The following is a 19588-nucleotide window of genomic DNA, read 5'->3' as shown; positions in this document are numbered from 1 at the left end:
ATCTGATGGGTCCTGCTGCCCTGAGGACCAGTGGGTGCGATGTCAGCGAGTGCCTGGCGCGTCCTGCCTCCATCCTGAGGGGCTGGGGCTGACGAAGGAGGCTGAGGTAGCGCAGGAAGGTAACGGATGCCCCAACAGAGCCTTGCAGCCACCGTGCATGGGAAACGGAGGAAATGGCTGTGGGGGTCTCCCTGAACACAGCCAGCCCAGCTCCCCTGATGCCTGCTCACCCCTCTGAGTGCCTCCTGCCTCGTACCCTCCCTGTGCTGGAGTCCCCAGCATCACTTGCTGCTAGCCTTGGCTCTGCTCAGTGTCATCCAGCCCCAGCGAAGTTTGGGGGCAGGATGTGCTGTGGGGACGTGGCACAGGTACCAGGCTCCTCTGCCACCTCACTGGAGCCTCCTTGGGCTGGAGGAGCCTTCCCTGCACCGCTGAGCAGGGAAAACGCACCGCTTGTTCAAAGGAAGCGAAACAAAACCAGGAGACTTACAGAGAGCCCTTGTTCCAGCGAGTCTGTGTTCACGATAATGGGAGCAGGGTTGGCCTGTGAGGAGACAAAAGCGGGATGTCACTGAGCTGAGTGATGAAGCCAGCCCTTCGTGGCGCACTGCTTCTCCCCTGGCTGTGCCACCACAGGCAGAAGAGAGCAATACAGGAAGGGCTCTGCTCTTGTCCCTCCTCCAGGTGCCCAACAGCTCTGAGACAGAAGCAGAGCCACAGCGTGGCCCTGGGCATCTGTCGTCTCCTCAGGCCTGGTGTGCCCCCAACACACCTCATTGTCTTGGCTGCTGGGCAGGAGACAGGGAAGACCGAAAACTCTCCCAGCCTCGGGCCAGAATCCCACCAGCACCAAAAGTTACTTTAAATCCACATTCCTGAGGGATTAGGAAATAGGAGTAAGGAAGGAAGTCTCAGTGAGGGAAGGATATATTGCCAGCAGACCAGCCCCGGGGCCTTCACGCACCTGCCAGCAGCTGCTGCCGCCCCACCTAAGCACGGGGCCACCATGCCCTGGGAGAGGAGGTGGCACCACTTGGTCCCTTACCCTCGCTACCCCTGGGGTAAACCCTCTGCTCGGCAGGCTCTGCTCATCCCCGCCCCCACCACCTGCATCCCCCCTCTCTTGCAGGGCTCCCTCCCCCGGGGTCCCCCTCCTCCCGGGCTGCTCGGTAGCTCGTTGCACCCCGCAGGAGGGAGAGGGGCGCAGAGGGCGAGAGCTGGCAGCAGCAGGCGGGGGGGGGTCCTAAGTGTGGGGGGAGTGGGGGGTGTCTCCCGGGAGAGGGGCCCGGGGGGGCCGGGGGCCGGAGCGGGGCCGGAGCGGCTCCCCCCGCCCGCGGGGTCCCGCCGCGCCGGAGCTGTCCAGCGCCGCAACCTCCTGAAGGAGCCGCGCCCTGTCCCGGACGGCTAAAGGAGGCGGGGGGGGGGCGCGCGGGGGGGGGGGCGCTGGGGGGAGGGCAGGCAGTTGGGGAGGGATCTGTCTCTGAGTGGCAGCGGGAGGGAGAAGGGGCAAAAAGCCAGTGATTTAAGGTTAATCGCAAGACCGACGTTCCTGGCCGGCACGCAACAGCACGTGGTGCAGAACCTGGAAGGTCACGGGTAAATCTGGGGGTAAGTTAGGGGGATTGTCTTTACGAGAAGGAGCCTGAAACGAAGGCAGAATGTGAAGAAAGCTGGCGGGTGGGGGGGGTGAGGTGGGATGCGGGGGGTGATAAAGCAAAAAGCCATAGTTTCTTAACAGTCTTTCAGCTTTAACTGTGCTCTTCTTTCCCTGTGTTGTTCCTGTTAGATGTGGGGGTTTTAGATGGAGTAAGAGGCTGATGGTTGGACTCGATGATCTTAAAGGTCCCTTCCAACTTAGATGACTCTATGATTCTATGATTCTAAGTCAGGATTCACATCATCATTCCAAAGCTCCTGTGGAGGACAACAGCCAGAGCAAGATGGGGAACCGCTGAGAGACATGAGCTACAAGGGGAGGTGAACCTCTGCCTTAAGGCATCAGAAACATCAGAGTCGGGGTCAGCAGCGAGCAAGTCGAGGTGTGGGTTAGTGCAGCAATTAACAGGAACCACTGTCTGTCCAGTAATGTGGGTGGTTGGACTGTCCAGACCAATGGTCTCGGTGAGTCTGATATATTTGCAGGAGCAGACTGCTTCCTCGTTGCCCTCCTCTGGGTGTATATGTCCCCAACAGAGACCAACCTCCTCATATAACCCAGAATGGCAGTCCCCACCATCTCCCGTTTTAGTTGATCGTATTTCTGGACTTTTCACTCTCCTCTTTTCATAGGCGGGAGAGTTAGGGATCAACCAGATTGTGGTTTAAATCATGCTCTGAAAGGTTCTGCTCTCATATGGATGGAGCAGGAGGTAGTTAATTTGATTTATTCAGATGCTTTCTGATCTTTCCTGCAGCTGTAACTATTGGTTACAAAACCATAGTTTTTATGGCAATTAATTCTCTAGCTCAGGCAAATATGACCACTTCCAAGCACTCCTGCCAAATCCCTCCCACACACATAAGAGAATTGCAATTTTCAGGTCCAATGTCTTGGGATCTCCACGGCCCAGAAGCAATGTTAAACTGGGAATATCCCCTCTCTGGCAGTACACAGTCCTTGTATTTAATCCAGATAATTTGTGAGATAGCGTATATTAAACCTGGCACTGGCTTTTATTAGTCCCCAGTGAAATTCTAGGAAGGGATTCCACATTTCAAGGCAAAAAAGAAGCACTTCTACTGCCAGCAATTAACAAACGATGGATGTTTGAACCTTGATATGCCAGAGGCCAGCTCTTATTAGATGAGTTTCCAGGAAGGATGCAGAAGAGGCAGCCTCCGTGAATGTAGCCCATCACGTGCCCCATGATTTATGACATGAATTCAACTCCACAAATGATGCTTTGGAACCCTCCCAGGGAGAAGTGTTCTGTATGATAATGTTATAGAGGATCTTGCAGGTCCAGCCTGAGTCCTCCACTGAGCCCCACTGCAATCAGTCTCTTTGTAGAATTACTAATAGCCCACAAATCACACATCACATTGCCTCGCTCACACACTGGTGAACCCTGAGGACATATTTTGTCTAGCCTGCTCACTGTGCACAGAGCATCCTTCGCAGCCGTTCCACACTAGTGATTTTTACATCTCAAAATACTGCTAGGAGCACAATTTCCCACTCAGGCTCCAGATGGGACCCAGGAGATGCTGAATGTGAGTGGCTGCTTAAAACAAAGTCGCACGTGGTCAGGAGGAATTCAGACCAGGAAATCCCCGCTTGCCTCCTGTGGCCAGCTATTTCAGCTACTACAAGAAAGGTGTTTGGACATTAGCTCTGACTTCCACTTGCAAATATTCCAACATTTGCATCTTGCCTGTTCTCCTGCAGAGTCAGACAAGACCTAAGACTCAGAAATAAGCAGAGGGCCTGAAAATGAAAAGCCTCTGCCTCCCTTCGTCAAGCAGGCACATGTGCCAATCCCTCTGCTAGCCAAGGGAGGAGAGAGAACATCATTTTTCACTGGGCAGCAGGAACATGCTAGTGAATTAACCATGCCCTCAATTCTATAGGGAATGGTAAGTAATTTATGCCCTAAGGAGCAGGGGATTGCTGCATGAGGGGAGGAGAGGGAACAGGGCTGTGCATTCAGGTCACATTCAATGGGGGCTGTCAGATCTCTTCCATCTAAACCACTTCATCACACTGTTATTATTTACCACGGCCTGTTTGTGCTTGGGGGATTTACAAATGGAAAGAGAAGAGGTCCGAGCCCTACGGTGCTCAGCCCATGGCAGCAGGACCACCAAAGCCCAGCGGAGCTGGAGGTGCCCTGAACTCTCTCCATCAGGCAGAGGCGCAGGGGGCTGCTCGGGTCCTTGGGCTCTGGGGCTGAAGGCTGCGGGGAAGGTGGGACTCAAGGAGGACCTTGGGGAGCGAGGCGGGGGGGGGGTCACTACACAGATGCAGAGAGACTGATCTAGGCGCAAAGCCAGCAAGGCAGAGGACAGCTGTTGGGAAAATCTGGGCAGCAACAGGAGTTGAAGGGAATAGCGGTGAAGGAGGATGAGGTTTGAAGGTCACGATTCAAGAGCTCTCTGGTCTCACGGGGGCTGAGAGAAGCAGAGCCTTGCATTCACTTGTGTCGAGGGACCAGCAGCCGAGCACTACCCGACAGTCCTGGTGGCAGCCCCGGCCCAGGTGCTATCAGAGGGAGAGGCAACCTGCCCCCTGCAGCCCCCAGCGAGGGGCTGTCTCCCTGCAGAGGCCCCGGGAGAGCCCAGAGCCCCTCTGGGGGCAGCCGCCTCCGTGGCTAAAGCTGTGGGTCTGCATGCAGGGCAGGAGGGATGTCTCCTCCCTGGCAGCCCGCAGCCCCCCGCAGGCCGGGGCGATTCTGCTGCAGCGTGTGCAGGGAGCAGCAGGAGAGCCGGCGGCGCTCAGACACGCCTCAGGGGCAGGATGCGGCCTTTCAGAAACACCTTTAGATATCACCTCTGGGCAGTCATCTGAGAGGGACCATTGCTGTTTGGGCTGTGTTTCCCACAGGTGACCGCCCTTGGCAGTCAGCACCTGGGGCCAGCCAAGCCCCAAACATCTATAGGTATCACCCTTCCCCTGTTTCTATTGCTGTCATCTGCTGGGGCAGAGGTAGGAATCACAAAACATGCTGGTTCTCCAAAAGTTCCAACCTAAAGAAAAGCTGCAATTAAACAGAGGATGTTCATTATCTTGCTTCCGAGGGCCGAGCCTTGCCCTGCGGCATTTCCTCAAGGACGGCTACCAGGGCTGGCACACGGGAGCCGAGTGGGGAGAATCTGAACTGAAAGTTCAAGATATTCTCTCCAGAACCGAAATCCCGAAGCTTTGCAAGAGCTTCACACCCTCCACAGAGCCGGCACAGGGGTCAGCCCACAGAGGAGGGGAATTATGTACCTCCTCCAGACAAAATAAATGCGCTGCAGGTATCCCAGGCCAACAGCAACTGGATTTTGCCCACGTATAAACCCATTTCTATCTTAGTGAGCAACAGGACTCAAACAGGAGCCTCCAGAGGTAAGAAATACCAAGCCTCATGCACAGAGCTGTTTCTCCGCAGGAGGCTGGTGTGCCCCATGTATCACTGAGGGATGCGCAGAACAGGGTGACTATTTGCGATGCTGGGGTAGTGCCTGAGAAGCAAAGAACTAACTTAACCCCTCTATTTCCACAACTTTCCCTGACTGGATCAGAGTGAAAAGTCAATCTGCTTTTTAATACCTTTTGCTTACACCATCTGAGGTATAATAATAATGCTCAAAAGGAAATGGCTCTGGAGATAAGTGAAATTCAGTCTTTACATCCTTCTAAAAGCTCTCAGGGGCAGAGGCTAAGGGGGGAGATGCCCAACAGAAGCATCTAAACAGGGTGGACACACTGGGCTGCTTGTAGCCCGGCTCCATCTGCTTTGATTTTTCTTTGTTTAAAGGCTGTTAAAACAAGGAGAAGACTGTGCATTTACAGCTCTGAAAGCAGCTGCTCTGTGGCAGGACCCCACAGCGCTGGGTGCTAGCTGTGAAGACACAGGTACCGGCTCAGGGACGCCGAGGAGCGGTGCGATGCTGCCGTAGCAGCGGGGTCGTCTGCGGGATGCCCGGGCACCGACAGGCTCCCGCTGCCGGGGGGAAGTGGGCTCGCACCGAGCGAATGAGGTAATTTCACAGGAGCGAGCCCTGGTCCTGCCGGCGCAGCGCACACGGCGAGCCCGCGCTCAGCGCCGCTCACCCTGATAAGCACCGACACGCTCGTCTGCTTCGCGCCAGACCTCCCTGCCCTTCGCGCAGACGCTGGTTTTCCCAATGCCAGGGCTGCCTCCTGCGCCAACCCAGAGCCCAGCACGCCGCTGCCAAAAACATCACCTCCCAAAGCACCTGAGATGACATGGCACCTCCACAGCAACCTGTGGGCACTTCTGAGGGTGAGGCAGGACAGAAACCCCGCTCCTGAGGCTACGGTGCCCGAGGCGAGGCAGGAGATGAGCCCTGGCCCTGCCTCTGCCGCAGAAGCAGTGTGTGGAACAGGGTGCTGGCATGCTCGCTCCAGGCTGATCCGAGCCACCTCCCGAATGCCTGCATACCCACAGAGCCCTCGGCTTTCACCTGGCCGTGCCCGGGGAAGCCACCTCACACACCTCCCATCAAAGAAACGATGCACAGCACGTCCCTTCCCGGATTGAAGCCTGACTCTCAGCCGGCCCACAAGATGTAGGGCTTTTCCTACATCTCAATACCAAATCCACGCTTTGGCTTTCCTATCCCTTCCCTTCTCAAGGGGAGGGATCTGACACCGCTGCCAGAGGCTGGTCCCCTTCTCACAGCTCCCTGTGCTCACCTCTTGTTGCCTTTGCAGGCTCTTTACCTGGCAGTCGGAGCCGAGGGTGCTCGGGAGCGTCAGAGGGCTGCGGAGCCCAAGGGAGAGCTGCATCCCTCAAGGCTCCCACGGGCTGGGACGGGGAAAGGGAGCAAAAGAAAATGCAGGCTGGAAACTTCTTGGGGGCTGAAGAATTTCACGGCCAGAGATGAGTCTCCCTTCCCTTTTAACCGGGCTGGACAAAATAACTCTCACTGCATTTTTTTCTCACCCACCGCAAGAGAGACTGTTGGCTGGCGCAGTTTGGGCAAGGGCGGGGGTGGAGGGCACACACCACCCGACAGCGTGCCTGCACAAAGGGGAGTGACAGGCTGAGCCCAACCCCGTGCCCTCCTCCTGCACAACTTGAAATGTGGCATAAACGACGTAGGAAATGATGCCGGGGCCAACTATGGAGCTTGTGGGTGCCCGGACCCCCTGTGTCAGTCCCCGCTGGCCAGGCCCTGGCTGCTGCCCGTGCCCCCGTGCTCGGCTCTCGGCCGGCGTGCTGGCCAGTGGGCGAGCGCAGCCCTCCTCTCCGGGATGCTCCTCTGGGCCGTTCCGGTGGCGTGAGCAGGCTCTGGGGCTGCGGTGGCAGAGACCCTGCCCCGCGGCTACGCCTCGGCACCAGCTCAAAGCACCACGGCCATCCGGAAACGGGGAGCGCGGGACTTGAAAGGTCCCTGGTCACAAGGATCTTTGGCAAAGCCTCTGAAGTGCCCAAAGTGTAATGCGAACACAAGCAGTTACTGAGGGTTTATCTTTGTTTTGGTGCTTTTTTTTTTTTTTAAGAGTAAGCTTAAATGGGGACTGAAAAAAGCCTTCACTCAGCGGGGAAGGAAGAAAGCTTCCACAAACAGAAGCTCTGTGGAGTCTAAGTTTCCATTTAGAAACGATTAAGGCCAACGTGTTCATACTTGAAAGTTAGACATCCTGTTCCAGGCTCAGCCCGCTTAAATAAGTGACCCAGTTTGCAGAGGTGCTGGGGTCCGGTAGCTTCCCTCTGACCTGGTGGTACCAAATAAAATTGAGGCAATTCCTTTTTTTTCACAGGAAGAGTTATTATCATCTGAAAGACTCATGTGCTTTCCCCCCCTCCCCCATCCTCTTAGAGAAATACATATGTACTGGGGTAAAAGAAAAAAAAAGAGTGAATAAGGGTGGATGTTAAAATAAAAACTTCTTTGGTCCCTAGGATTCAAATATCCTGTTCTCCAGTAAGTTCCAGTGCACACCTACTTACAAAGTCTTAAGAAACACGTTTCTGTGGGAGAAAAGCAAACCGAGATGCATCAACAGAGCCTCAAACTAAATTCCAATTAATATGAAGGTGACAAGAGGGTATTTAGGGCCTGGTCCAGGGTGCTCTGAAGCACTGCACGCCCCCCGCAATAACTACACCCCCCGAGCAGTCCTTCAGCGAGCCCCATCCAAGCGAGCTTCTGCAGACCAAACTGCGAGCTTCATTTCAAATTCAGGTATTCTGAACTTGTTAAATGCTCGATTAGAAGTTTTTGTCTCCAAGTCCCTGATACACGTTCACAGCATATTGTTGGATTTGCAACCAGGGCCCTTGGGGGATCCCTGTGGCATCCCATCTTTGCATGTGTTAAAACCAGCTGCGAGCATTAGCACAGCCCACTGCACCCGCAGCGCCGGCACGACCTTACAGCGAGGGTTATGCCCATTCCCGAATTGCAGCTGCGATGCTGAGCCGGGGACGCGCCGTCCCTCCTGCCAGCGCGGGGGGTTCGGCATGGCAGGCAGAGCCCCCGCGCCCCAACCACATCGAGCTCCTTGTGCCCCAGCGCAGATCGGTGCCGGACCTGCTCTCCCTGGGGACCCAGAGGCCACCGTCCCCGCTGAGAGCATCCCGCACGGGGCTGTGTGCCACGGGCGCCCAGCACGCAGCCATGGCCGCAGCTGATTATGGCTTGATTAGTCTTAATGACTTCCTCTCTCTAAATGAGCATCCGCAGCTAAGGAAGGAGCGGAAGCTCCTCTCCTCCCATCACGGCATACGACACGCCGAGGAGCTTACCCGAACAAGGCAGCTCACCAGACATGGTGACGGCTTCTGCTTCGTTTCCACCTCCCACCCACCTCCACACCCGGATGGGACCTCTGGTATGGCTGTTCCCTGGGTTTCCCTCTCGTGCAACCCCCCGTGGGACCCCCTCCCTCAAGCACACCCTGAGGATGGCCAGCAGGTCCCGGCACCGGTCAGGACTGGGCTCAGGCAGGTCCCAGCCATGTTAACACCCAAAACCATGGCGGGGCAAGAGCCAGGAGGAAAGCGCAGCTGTGGGGGCACAGGGACCATCCCTCTGGCAGGGGTAAGAACAGGTGCTGCTGTGAGGGAGGCTGAAGGTCTTCCTGCCGTCCCCAGGGTCTTCACGAGGAGCCACCTCTTCCACATCGGCTACATCCCTGCTGAAACCTGCCTGTGCATGGCCCTGCCTGCATCACCAACACACTCTCCTCCCCCTTCTCTGGGCATGTGGCTGGGCCACATCCACCTGGTTTTGGTGGGCACTTTCCTTCTTCCACATGTTACACTGTTGGGGTCTCTCCCACCTATGTAGCTTCAGACGCTGCCTTTACAGCAGCAGCTACATCTCTGCTATGGCCAGTTTGGACACCAGCCCCAGCATCTCTCCCTGTGCTGCTCCCGGGGTCCCCCTGGCAGCTCGACACCCCAAAAGCAGCAGTGGGGTGCAGCTCCGGGACTGGGGTCTGTGCATCTGGGCTGGCCGGCAGGCAGCAGTTGGTAAGCCGGTTGGAGAGGAGCTCAGCTCAAGTCCTTCAAGTCCCCTCTCTAATTCCAACGTTATCCCTTACCGAATTAATGGGATGTGTCAGAAAGGTCAGCAAGCACAAGCACGCAGCCCCTGGCTGAGGGATTCACGTGCTCAAGGGAAGGTGGAAAAGTCTTACAGGTGAATAAAGAAACCAAGGAGACAAATGTCCTCAGCTGTCCACTCCTCTACAAACTCGGTATGTTTTGGGAACGAGCACTGAGAACATCTGATCTTCCTCAGCCCGGTCCAGGGGATGGGTGACAGCAGGACATGGGATGCTCTGGGGTGGGTGAGGGGAACCAGCTCACCCGGCATCTGGGTGTTAAGGCACAAGTTTCCCCAGGAGACGCAGAGGGAAGGGGAATGACTTTATGAAGCATGAACTGGGCCCTGGTTTCAGCTGGGCAGCAGGGAAGAAAAGTCCAGACCGTCAGAAAGACGGGCTGCCTCCCATGTCCACGGGGCAAGGGGCTGAGAGCGGGCGCGAGGCTGGATCCGGGGGGGAGGAGAGCAGCTCAGCGCCTGGTTATAGCAACTCAACTGGGTGATGACGGCAGGATCACCAGACGGAGATGCCCAAGAAACAAGCTGAGAGGTGAAATCAGATGGAAGGGGATATATTAGGAACAGACACGCAAATTTACACATCGTGAGTGAGGAGGTGACAAACAGGTCTGTGGGATGGGAATCAAACTCTCACAACGAGGGAGTGGAGTGACATGAGGAGTGGTGGAGAGGGAAGACCCTCCCGGGACTCCAGCTGGTGGGAGGACATGCTGGAAGAGACGCCGGAGGTGGAGGGAGGGCAGGGGGACCACCAGTGACCACAGAGCAGGGGCCACGCAGACGGACAGGGTCAGGAAGAGACAAGCACCACGTTCGGCAACGGAGCCAGACGCGAAGGGCAAGTTTCACTACAGTTGTATCTACATTTAGGTTGCCAAAAATACCTTTCACAGATTGGCTGCCTTTAATTAAAAGGATGTCTCCTGTGCTCCTGGCACGATACAGAGCTCGTCCTGCCACGCGGGGCTCTGCGGGGGGGCTTTCCCACAGAGCGGCTCCTCTCTGCCCACGTCCCCCTATGCCCTGCCAGCGCTGGGCAGGTCAGGCTGCGGTGGTGCCCCCAAATGCCCCTCCACGGCACAGGAACAGAGCAAAGGAGGAAAACTTCACCCCCTTCCTGTTTTGGCTTCTCTTCTTCCATCCAAAGGCGGAGAACGCTTTCCTCCTCTCTCCTCCTCCACCTTCCAGTGCAAAGATTTAGCTAATTTCTTCTATGAATAGCACAGGAGTAGCCATAGCAACATCACCCTGCCAACCTCACCACCTCCACTGCCTCCGTGTCCCCAGCACCCCGCTCCTCTCACCCTCCCTCGCACCTCCCCAGGGAACATCTGGGGCTTCAGCCATTTCCCACCAAGCAACCGGCCTCTGGCTTCCCGCCTGCCCCCTCGCTGCTCTCCCTCCTGCCCTCCAGCCACACCTGCCCATGGCTCAGACATCAGCCCGGACCCCCACGGCCTCCCCAAGGCTCCTTCCTCCACCCATGTCCCAGGAGTCAGGAGCCCCAAATCCAGCAGCTCAGCGAAGGCGGGTGCTTCCGCCAAAATGTGCCACCCTGTGCTCACCTGCTCCAGGTAATTCCCCAGGGCACAGGAGGAACTGTAACGAGCAATGTTTGTGCATGGAAAAACACTGCCTTCGGTGAAACACTCAGTGCCGAAGACAGGCAGGGAGGACCTGTCCCCCTGCTCCCCCCGCCTGGCCATGAAACACCTCTGCTGGGGGGGCCCACGCAAGCCCGGCGTGCTCCAGGCACTTGCGGGTGGGCAGAGACTCACGGCGATGCTGCTCTAGTCACCCCCCGGCATCCCCCTGACCCCCGAGAGAGAGAGAAAGGGGCTGCAGGCAGGGGGGACAGCAGGACGTCACATCTCTGGCCAAGCAGGGCCAGCAAACGTGGGGCAGCCCCGGGGGCGGAGGGCACTTCCCAACCACATGCCGGGGAACTGCACTGCCCCGCGCCCCTTCCCCAGCCACCAGAGGTGCCAGCCGTCCCCAGCCACCCCCACACACACATGAAAATGCCGGTGAGACCCTTGGAAGCCGCATGGGGGGCCCTGCTTTGGCCCCTGTGCCCGACTCCAGGGACATTGGGGTGAGTTAAGTCCCAGGGCTGGACCGTCCCTTTTGGGAGGGCAAGGTGGCGGCTGGTGCCGGACCCCCAACGCAGGGAGCAGCGGCAGCGAAGGGGCTCGGGCATGGCCGGGCAGCTCAGCGCTCCTCTCCTGAGAGTCCGTGGGCGTCAGTGTGCAGGGAGAGGAGGGGTTTGAGTGTTCTGCTCCTCTAGCGCTGCGCATCAGGGATGCTTCCCTGGATCGCGCTGCCATTCCTCCCCCAAAGCCGGGAGTCCTCCTCTCACCCTAGTCGGGCAGGGGAGGACTCGCATCCCCCACCAGCAAGCAAGGGGGGACAAGGAGGGAGCAGGGACTGCGACAGGAACAATGGAGGACAGCAACGACAGCAAGCACAGGGAGCTGGGACTAATGAGCAGGGGACATGGATAGATAAGGGAGAAGAAATGGAAGAGATCTCAGAGGGGAGAAGAAAAGCAAAGCAAAAAGCAATGAGAAACCCAGAGCTCAGAGATTTCCTCCCTCCCTCCGGTGAGGATTAGGGGTTCTCAGTTACTGGCATTGCCTGAGCAAGCTAATTTGTGTCCTAGAGAAGGGGAGAGGCAGCAGGAGAGAACCGACGGGGCACCGGAGGTGGGAGGAGGTGCGGGTTGACGTTGGGACTGTGCCGTGTGTTGGGCAGCACGTGTGGGCACATCTCACACGCCGCGGAGCTGCGCACAGGGTCTGCGAGTACGCATGATGTCAGAGAACATACACCACCATATGCAACCGCGAGCACGTTTCCGATGTCAGAGCATCCGTGCGCGCAGGCGGTGCGCGCTCCCCTCTGCTCGCGTGAAGAAGCAAAGGGAGGAAAAAAGGCTGAAGTGAGAGGCGGTGAAGCTCCCCGGGAGGTGAACAGATCCCTGCTTTCCCGGGGAAGCCTCCTGGCCCGCACCCCCCTTCCCACCTCTGCTGCTGGAAGTGCTTCCAGGGATAGGGAGCTCATTTAAAGGGGCAGCCCTGAAAAATGGCAGCCCTGCCTCTACCGGAGGCTCTCTAGGATGCTCCTCCTCAGCTCCTGAGAAGGAGACCAGCTTCGCATCCTCAGCATCCAGCCAAATCTACCCAGAGCCTGACATATCCTGGCCTCCCAGAGCCAAACCCATCTGCCTGAGCGCAAGCCGTGCCCAGCGGTGCCCATTTTACCACCTTTTGTCCCTCTGCCCACTACTGGACTGGGAAGAACATGGATTCCTGATGGCTCAGGCACCCTTGAATTAAAAGGGGAGCGTTGCTGAGGTATTTGCTGCAAAGCTTTACTCATTGCATACATTTGCTACACACCAGGGAGCAATGCTGCCTGCTCTGATACAGGCAGCGCACATACCACACACGTCATATTCTACATGCAGACCCCGCTATGCTCACGTAGCCTCACACACTGCCATCCTCTGTCGCTCGCAATGCTGCGAGGAGCTCTTTTTCTTTTTTTTTTTTTTTTGCCCCCCCTTCATCTTCAGACAGGCTAAGGCCAAGCAGAGATTCCCAACACGGACTTTCAGAGCATCCCAAACCCTGGGGCTCCGTGGCAGCACCACAAAGAGACAATGATTTCTCTTCCACCATTGCAAAAACATGAAAGGCTCCCCTGCCCAGCCTGCCATGGCAGCAATGCAGCTGGCATCGCTTCCTTCCCAGCCTGCTTGCAATCGTCTTACCAGGAACCCTGGGCCGGACCTTTCCTGCAAGCAGGAACTGAAAGGAGGGAGCAGACATGCTTCAATTCCCTGCTCCTGCTTGCTGCTCTGGATGGAGGGAAGGAAAGAGATAGCGAAGGAAAGATGGAAGAATGCTTGCCAGGAATCAGCAGGCGAGAGAGAGCCGAGGCTGATTTTGATGCAAAGAGTGGCAGAGAAAGAGACAGAAAGCAAGACCAGGCTGATAGGAAGGTGGCTGGGCTTTTGGGTGCTTTCTGTAAACATCATCTGAGCGTAGCAGCTTTTAATCTAATTATTTCAACCAGAGCCATAGACTGAGACAGTAACGAAGAAAAAAAAAAAAGGGGAAGGGAAGAAGAGGGTTGTGTTTTCCGAGGGGAAAGGAGGAGAGAATTCCCATTGATTCCCATGTGTCTGCCTGCTACAGCGTCTTGAAATAATAATTAGAAGGATCAATAAGAAATAATATGAGGTTTGAAGATAATGAATGAAAAAGGCAGAAGCAGCAAACTGAAATACCTTTCTCTAAAGCAGGGTAAATTCTTTTTCAGGCAGGGTCTAGCCTCCATTTTAATGCTTTGCAAGCAGCTCCAACCATTTTCTAAGCTGGCTTGTGGGTTCAAAACAAGACTGGTCTCTCCATTTAGGGGAGAAAGAGAGACACAGGCTGAGAATGGGTCCTGGAGAACACTAATAAAATGAATGCGTGTGGGAAGAAATGGAGGCAGTGAAATGGGGCAGAAAGCACACAGCATGCCAGCGACCAGAGCAGGGTTACGTAATGATCTCGGGGAGCAGGGACGTAGCAGCGGAGCGAGGAAACCACAACTCGATGGAGAGCGGGTGCCAGTTTGGGAGCGCTGGCAAGCGGCACCGTGAGCCCACGAGGCTGCCCGGCGAGCAGCACGCCCCGCGCCTGCCAAACACAGGCTGACAGGATGCCCTCGACACTGCCGGGGCTTCAGGCAACGGCATCGTAAGCGGCGAGGACCTCGGGTGGGGTGTCCGAAAAGCACCATGCCAGACACCCGCCCTGTGCGGGGTGAGACCCAGCTGGCCCAGCTTGGCCCCGGGGAAGCTGCTCCCATGCAGAGCTCCCACGCTGGGCAGGACCACGGTGGCCAGCCTCAGCAAGGGCGATGCCAACCTGAGCAACGTCGGTGGCCAGCGCAAGCAACGATGATGGCCAACCGCAACAACGCCGGCATCCACCCCGGCCACCCGCGACGCCCCAGGGGTGATGCTGCACCCCGCCACGACCCGGCCACTCTCCCCGGGTGACCCCCCATCAGCTGCCCGCCCCGTCCCGTCACCGGGGAGCCGCTGCCCGGGGCTGGCCCGTACCTGCTCGTACCAGTCGCGGCTCGAACACGTGCACTCGGGCCACCAGCCCGGGCCGCTCCCGTTCACCTTGGGCGCGTTCTTCCCCGCCGGCGGCGGCGGCGGCTTCAGCGCGGCGGGGTCGCGGGCGGGGGGTCCCAGCTTGGCCTTGCCGCGGGCGGCGGGCGCGGCCCCCCCGGGGGCGGGCAGGGTCTGGGAGCCGTACCCGCCGTAGCCGTACTGCTCGTGCTGCCACTCGCCGTAGGAGGGGGGCTCCATGCGCCGCAGGGCCGCCATCCGCGTCACCTCGTAGCACTCGGGGCACTTGCAGCAGTGGTGGTGCTTGTGCATCGCTGCCCTCACACCATAGAGCCGGCAGGGAGGGAGGGAGGGAGGGGGGCGGCGCGGAGGGAGGGATGGAGGGAGGGAAGAAGGGAGGGATGCTCGGGGGGCGGCAGCGGCCCCCGCCCCGCGCAAGGCGCGCCCGCCGCCTCCTCACCCGCCCGCCCGGCGCCCCCGGAGGAGGAGGAGGAGGAGGAGGAGGAGGAGGAGGAGGAGGAGGAGGAAGGAGGAAGGAGGAAGGAGGAAGAAGGAGGCGGGGGGGGGGTGGGTTGGTGGTGGTGGTGGTTTACAGCGCGGTGATCTCCGCGGGGGCGCGCCGCGGCATCGCCCGCAGCGCCGCTCACTCCCGGGGCCGCTGCCGGCGCTGGAAGCGGGGCAGCAGCTCCGCCCGGCTCCGCTGCATAGGGCGGCTCGGCCCGGTACCGCTCGGCCCGGCCCGACTCGAGAGCGCGGCACCTGCGGCGGCGCGAAGCATCCCCCGTCTCCTCCTCCCCCCCCCCCCCCCCCCGCGGCCAATCCGCGCCGGCGGAGCCTCCGCGCCCCGCCCCGCCCGCCGCCGCCGCGCCTGCCCCCGCCCGCCGCCGCCGCTCCCGGGCAGCGGGTCCGCGGGAGCCCCCGCGCCGCCCCCAGCCCCCTGCATCACCGGCTGCCTCCCCCTCTCCCCGGCCCCAGACATGTCGCTCCTCCGGCGGCAGCACGGCTGGGGGCGGCCCTGCCAGCCCTGGGGTTGGCACCAAGAGGTGTTCGCCTCTCATCAGCCGTGAGCTGCACTGGGGTATGAAATCATTTTTTCCAGACCCGGACCATGGTCACTAGCCCGGCAGCAGCATCTCTGTTGCATCCCCGCGTCAGCTCTCACCCTGCCTCGCTTCCCCAGGTTGCCCAGAGAAGCTGTGGCTGCCCCATCCCTGGAGGGGTTCAAGGCCAGGTTGGACGGGGCTTGGAGCAACCTGGTCTGGTGGGAGGTGTCCCTGCCCAGGGCAGGGGGGTTGGAACCAGATGATCTTTAAGGTCACTTCCCACCCAAACCATTCTGTGATTCTATGAAATGTCACCACGCGCTCCAGCACAGCATCCTGGGGTTGCTGCTGTTGCTCCGTGAGCCACGGGTGCATTGGGGGTGTAGAAACCCCAAGGGCTTTTGCTGGGCCTTCCACCTACTGCCGTCAGGGGATGGACGGTACAAGCAGATCGGAGATGCCTGTTGGTGCAGCAGGGCAAGGGCGCTGCTCCCAGTGCAGCTCAGGCAGTCCCTCGCCTCCTGCACGGAAGTGCCAGGCTGGAAGAAGTTCAGAACAGAGTTACCCGGACAAATTGAAGGGTAGAAAGAAAAAAACATTACAGAAAACCACTTCTGACCAGTTAGAACCTGAACCCTCCTAATGCCTAAGGGTTGTAATAAACACTAGGGTGGGCGAGGAATTATTTGAAGAAACGGTACATAAATACGTAGAAGAGAAGAGCAATGAAAGGTATGCAATAGGGCTCCCGCTGGATATGGGTACAGGAATGAGACAGAAGCAGGAGGGGGCCACAAGTTGAGACACAAGACACGGTGGTTCAACGCCCCAGTTCAGGCTGCAAGATCTGCAAGCTCCTACGGGCCTCACGCAGCTGGCGCGACATGGCCCTGCTCACAAGCGGGGCTGTGGGAAGAGGCAGCATGTGACAGCCGGTCAGACGAATGCCCCTGCCCGCTCCTTGTTTCTTTAGCTCTTTAAACCGCAACGCAAAATTATTTCTGTGCTTGACCACCACCAACCGCTCCTGCAGTGTTGGCTCCCAAGTGAAATAGTTGCTTCTGGGCGAAGGGGAGGGGGCAGAAGACACCCCATAATTGGGATCCGCGTTGTCCCCAAGCCCCACGATCCCCACCATGCGGTGCAGAACATGTCCTTTCCAGCCCTGCCTGCGCTTCATTGCCTTTGGGCTGCTCAGGTTACCTCTGTCACAGGATCATGTGTTGCTCCATGCTTAACGCCATGGAGCGGTGCTGCAGCCCAGATACACTACACTGAAGTTTCCCCAGCTGCAGTCACAATGTTCCCGGACAGGCAAGTCTGGAGAGCTTGTCCCCACCATGCTGGCCCGGAGCGGCCGAGCGCCGCATTGCTGCTGAGCCCTCGGAAACAGCTCGGCGGGTGAGCCTCACCCCGCTGCTCCCAGGGTCTCGCTGACCAACAGTCAGTGGTGGGACCCGGGCACGCTGTGGCACTGACCCAACGACCCAGAGATGCCGCAAGATGAAGCCGACGGTGCCCGTAAGAAAGTGCTTCTGCCCTGCAGAGCTCAGAGCCACAGGACACTGCAGACCCCGGGAGCTCACGGAGGCAAGGAAGGATTCGGTGCCTGCATGCAAAGCAAGCTTGTTCAGAGTTATTTTAGTCAATGAAAAACTGTGTTTGCGTGCATGGAAGGAAAGCATGCGGTGTTGGCATCAACAGGGAACTTTATACTTCAGGCTTTAAGAAATTAAGATCATCTCCACTTCTTCTACTGCTCCTTGTGCCATCTCCCAGAGCACACTGTGCTGGCCCCGCAGGAGGACGCTGGGCTGACGAGCCCTGTGCCCGGGGGAGATGCTGCACCTCCTCGACAGCCAGGGTGGACCTGGGGGCTGGGGGACGTCATCTGTGGGGAGAGGGCATCTTGCAGGGTGAGGGCAGAGGAGGGAAGGAGGGGAGGGACTGGGGCAGGAATGAAGCTGAAGTAGGGGGTTGCTGCACCAAAGCAGAGCAATCAGCCTTGTAGAAACAGCCTTGTAGTGGCCAGGTCTCCCACATGAGCATAAAAGGACATGAAGTCCATCTTGGCTACCCACCATCTGCCACCCTGTGGCACCTCTGAGATCTGAGTCACTTCATCAATGAGATGTGCCCAGAACCTGTAACGCAACCGCAACTAATGACCGCTCCAGCCCAGCTGCAAACCTCCCTCCCATTGCCGTCCGCACCCTGGGATGGCACGGCTCGGCTGTAGGGACCGTGCAGCGCAGAGCCCCACTGGCCACCCAGTGAGGGTCCCTCCACTACCAGGAGACCCATGTCTGGAAGAGGTTGATTTGGGTGGGAGGAGAGCACCGGGGATGGGCACATGCAGAGCTTGTAACCGCAACTGCTCGCACCTGCCCGGCTCCAGACACATCTCCTCCTGTCTCGCAGCCCTGTGGTGGGGGCAGGCAGGGACGCGGGCATTCACTTAGGGGGGGAAGTGCAAAAGCAAAGGACAAGACCTATTAGGGAAAAGCACTTTAATAAGGAGCTGAGTGAGCAATTAAGAGAAGCACTTGATTCCTCCCCCCTCAACATGGCAGACTGGAGTGTGTCCTCCACAAGGAAGGTCTCCGGTCCTCTGCCTGCCTGGTCTCCAGCAGCCCCGCAGATGGGGCAGCCATGCATGCAGTGGGCATGCCCACACGGGAAACACCCTCGCTGCCAGCCCTGGAGTGCCAGGATTGCTGCCTCCACCCCACTCCGTTGGCCAGCTTGCAAACTCAGGGATGGCTCCACGATCTAAAACCTTCTGCTGCTTCCCCCACTTTTCTTATCTGCTCGTGCTTCATTGCCACCTGCAAACACAGGGGCCCTGAGCCGCAGCGGCTCTGACAGAATCCTCTCTACCTGCTTGCAGCTCCCCTCCCGAAAACCCCTACGTCCCATTTTAGCTGCCACAAGAGCTGTTTAATTCCTACTCATTTGTAGTGAACTGCATGTGCTGCCTGCTAGCCCCAATTAAAAGGAAAAAATCATAATCCCTGGTTGCTGCCGCCTGCTTGCAATGCTCCCTAACGCTGCGCGGGGCTCAGGACACGTTTTTGAGCTCAAGAGGAAGCCGGGGCCGGCTGGCCAAGGGCATCCGCCTCCTGCACTTCTCTAGCTTGCCTCAGTGAGTAGCGGCATTTTGGCTACTGGGAATAGCACTGCCGAGCCCAAACAGCACGGGCACCTGCACTGGGGTGCCCAGACCTGGGTGTGCCAGAGTCCGGCAGGGCAGGCGCAGCGCCCAGCGCCTTCAGGCAGCTGTGGGCATCTCGCCCCAGTGATGTGGGCATTGAGCAGGGCTAAAGGAGCTGGGAGATGCTTTCCAGGCAGGTGCCTTCATGGAGAGAAGCAATTCAAGGAAACCAAGAGCTCTCTCATCATCTACCCTCTTCCTACCAGAAGCCTGCCCATTTATTTAAATTCTGCCTTGGCAGCTGCTCTTTTTACAGGTGCTAATTTCAGCAAAGTGTCAAGAAATCCCCGGAGATGGTGCTATTTACACGGCACGAAGGCGGCACGGAGCTAGGTTTTATCTGGCGTTGCCGGCATTTCAGCCCCTGTTGTCTCTTCCTTCCTCTCACATGAAGTCCTGCGGGAAGAGGAAGGCAAGTGTGAGGGACCAGGAGCTGGGGGTTCGTTGCACTTACAGCCTTAATAGGAGCAGAAGACCGGGCAGGCTGAAGGCAGCCAGCTCCTTGAGGAGACGACGGTCACACGAGCACCGTCACACTGCTCCTTTCTTTAGCCCGAGCAGGAGCTTGGTCCTGCCAGGGGAACCAAAGCCATGGGTTAGCTCTGAGCCTGGGTGCGGATGGGGAAGGGGTCATCTTTGTAATGCCGGGGGAGGAGGTGGGGGACAGTGTTGCATGGGGGAGGTACCTTACTCAACCGCAATCACCTGCAAAAAGCTACCCCACATCCAAAGCGCAGGGGAAGCGGTGGAGTCTGCAGCCACCCACCTGAGAACGGGGGGCGAGCGGTGCCGGGAGGTAAATGCACGGGGGGAGTGGGCCACGGGGAGATGAGCAGCAAAGGAGGAAACCAACCGAACTCAGCTCAGTCGGCCAGTTGGTTCCTTGGCACTACCACAGACCCCCATCCAGCAGAGATCTGCAATTTGCTGTGTCTGGGGCTTGCCAAA

General features: G+C 58.2%; 1 protein-coding gene across 3 annotated transcripts in view; it reads right to left on the bottom strand.

Annotated features, from left to right (window-relative positions):
• The window catches only part of DLG3 (discs large MAGUK scaffold protein 3), an 80807-nt gene that overhangs the window by 39213 nt on the left and 22006 nt on the right, over positions 1-19588 (bottom strand). For all 3 annotated transcript variants that reach the window (XR_008468389.1, XM_054214047.1, XM_054214046.1), the window contains exon 5: positions 491-544. Coding sequence is in view for 2 of the 3 variants with exons in the window: in XM_054214047.1 (XP_054070022.1) it covers positions 491-544 (54 nt within the window). In the remaining variant the exon portion in view is untranslated. The remainder of the gene's footprint in view (positions 1-490; positions 545-19588) is intronic.

The sequence above is a fragment of the Rissa tridactyla genome, chromosome 9, assembly GCF_028500815.1.
Source record: "Rissa tridactyla isolate bRisTri1 chromosome 9, bRisTri1.patW.cur.20221130, whole genome shotgun sequence".
NCBI lineage: Eukaryota > Metazoa > Chordata > Aves > Charadriiformes > Laridae > Rissa > Rissa tridactyla.
Note: the sequence above shows the minus strand (reverse complement) of the source record. Positions and strands in the feature narration are given on the sequence as shown.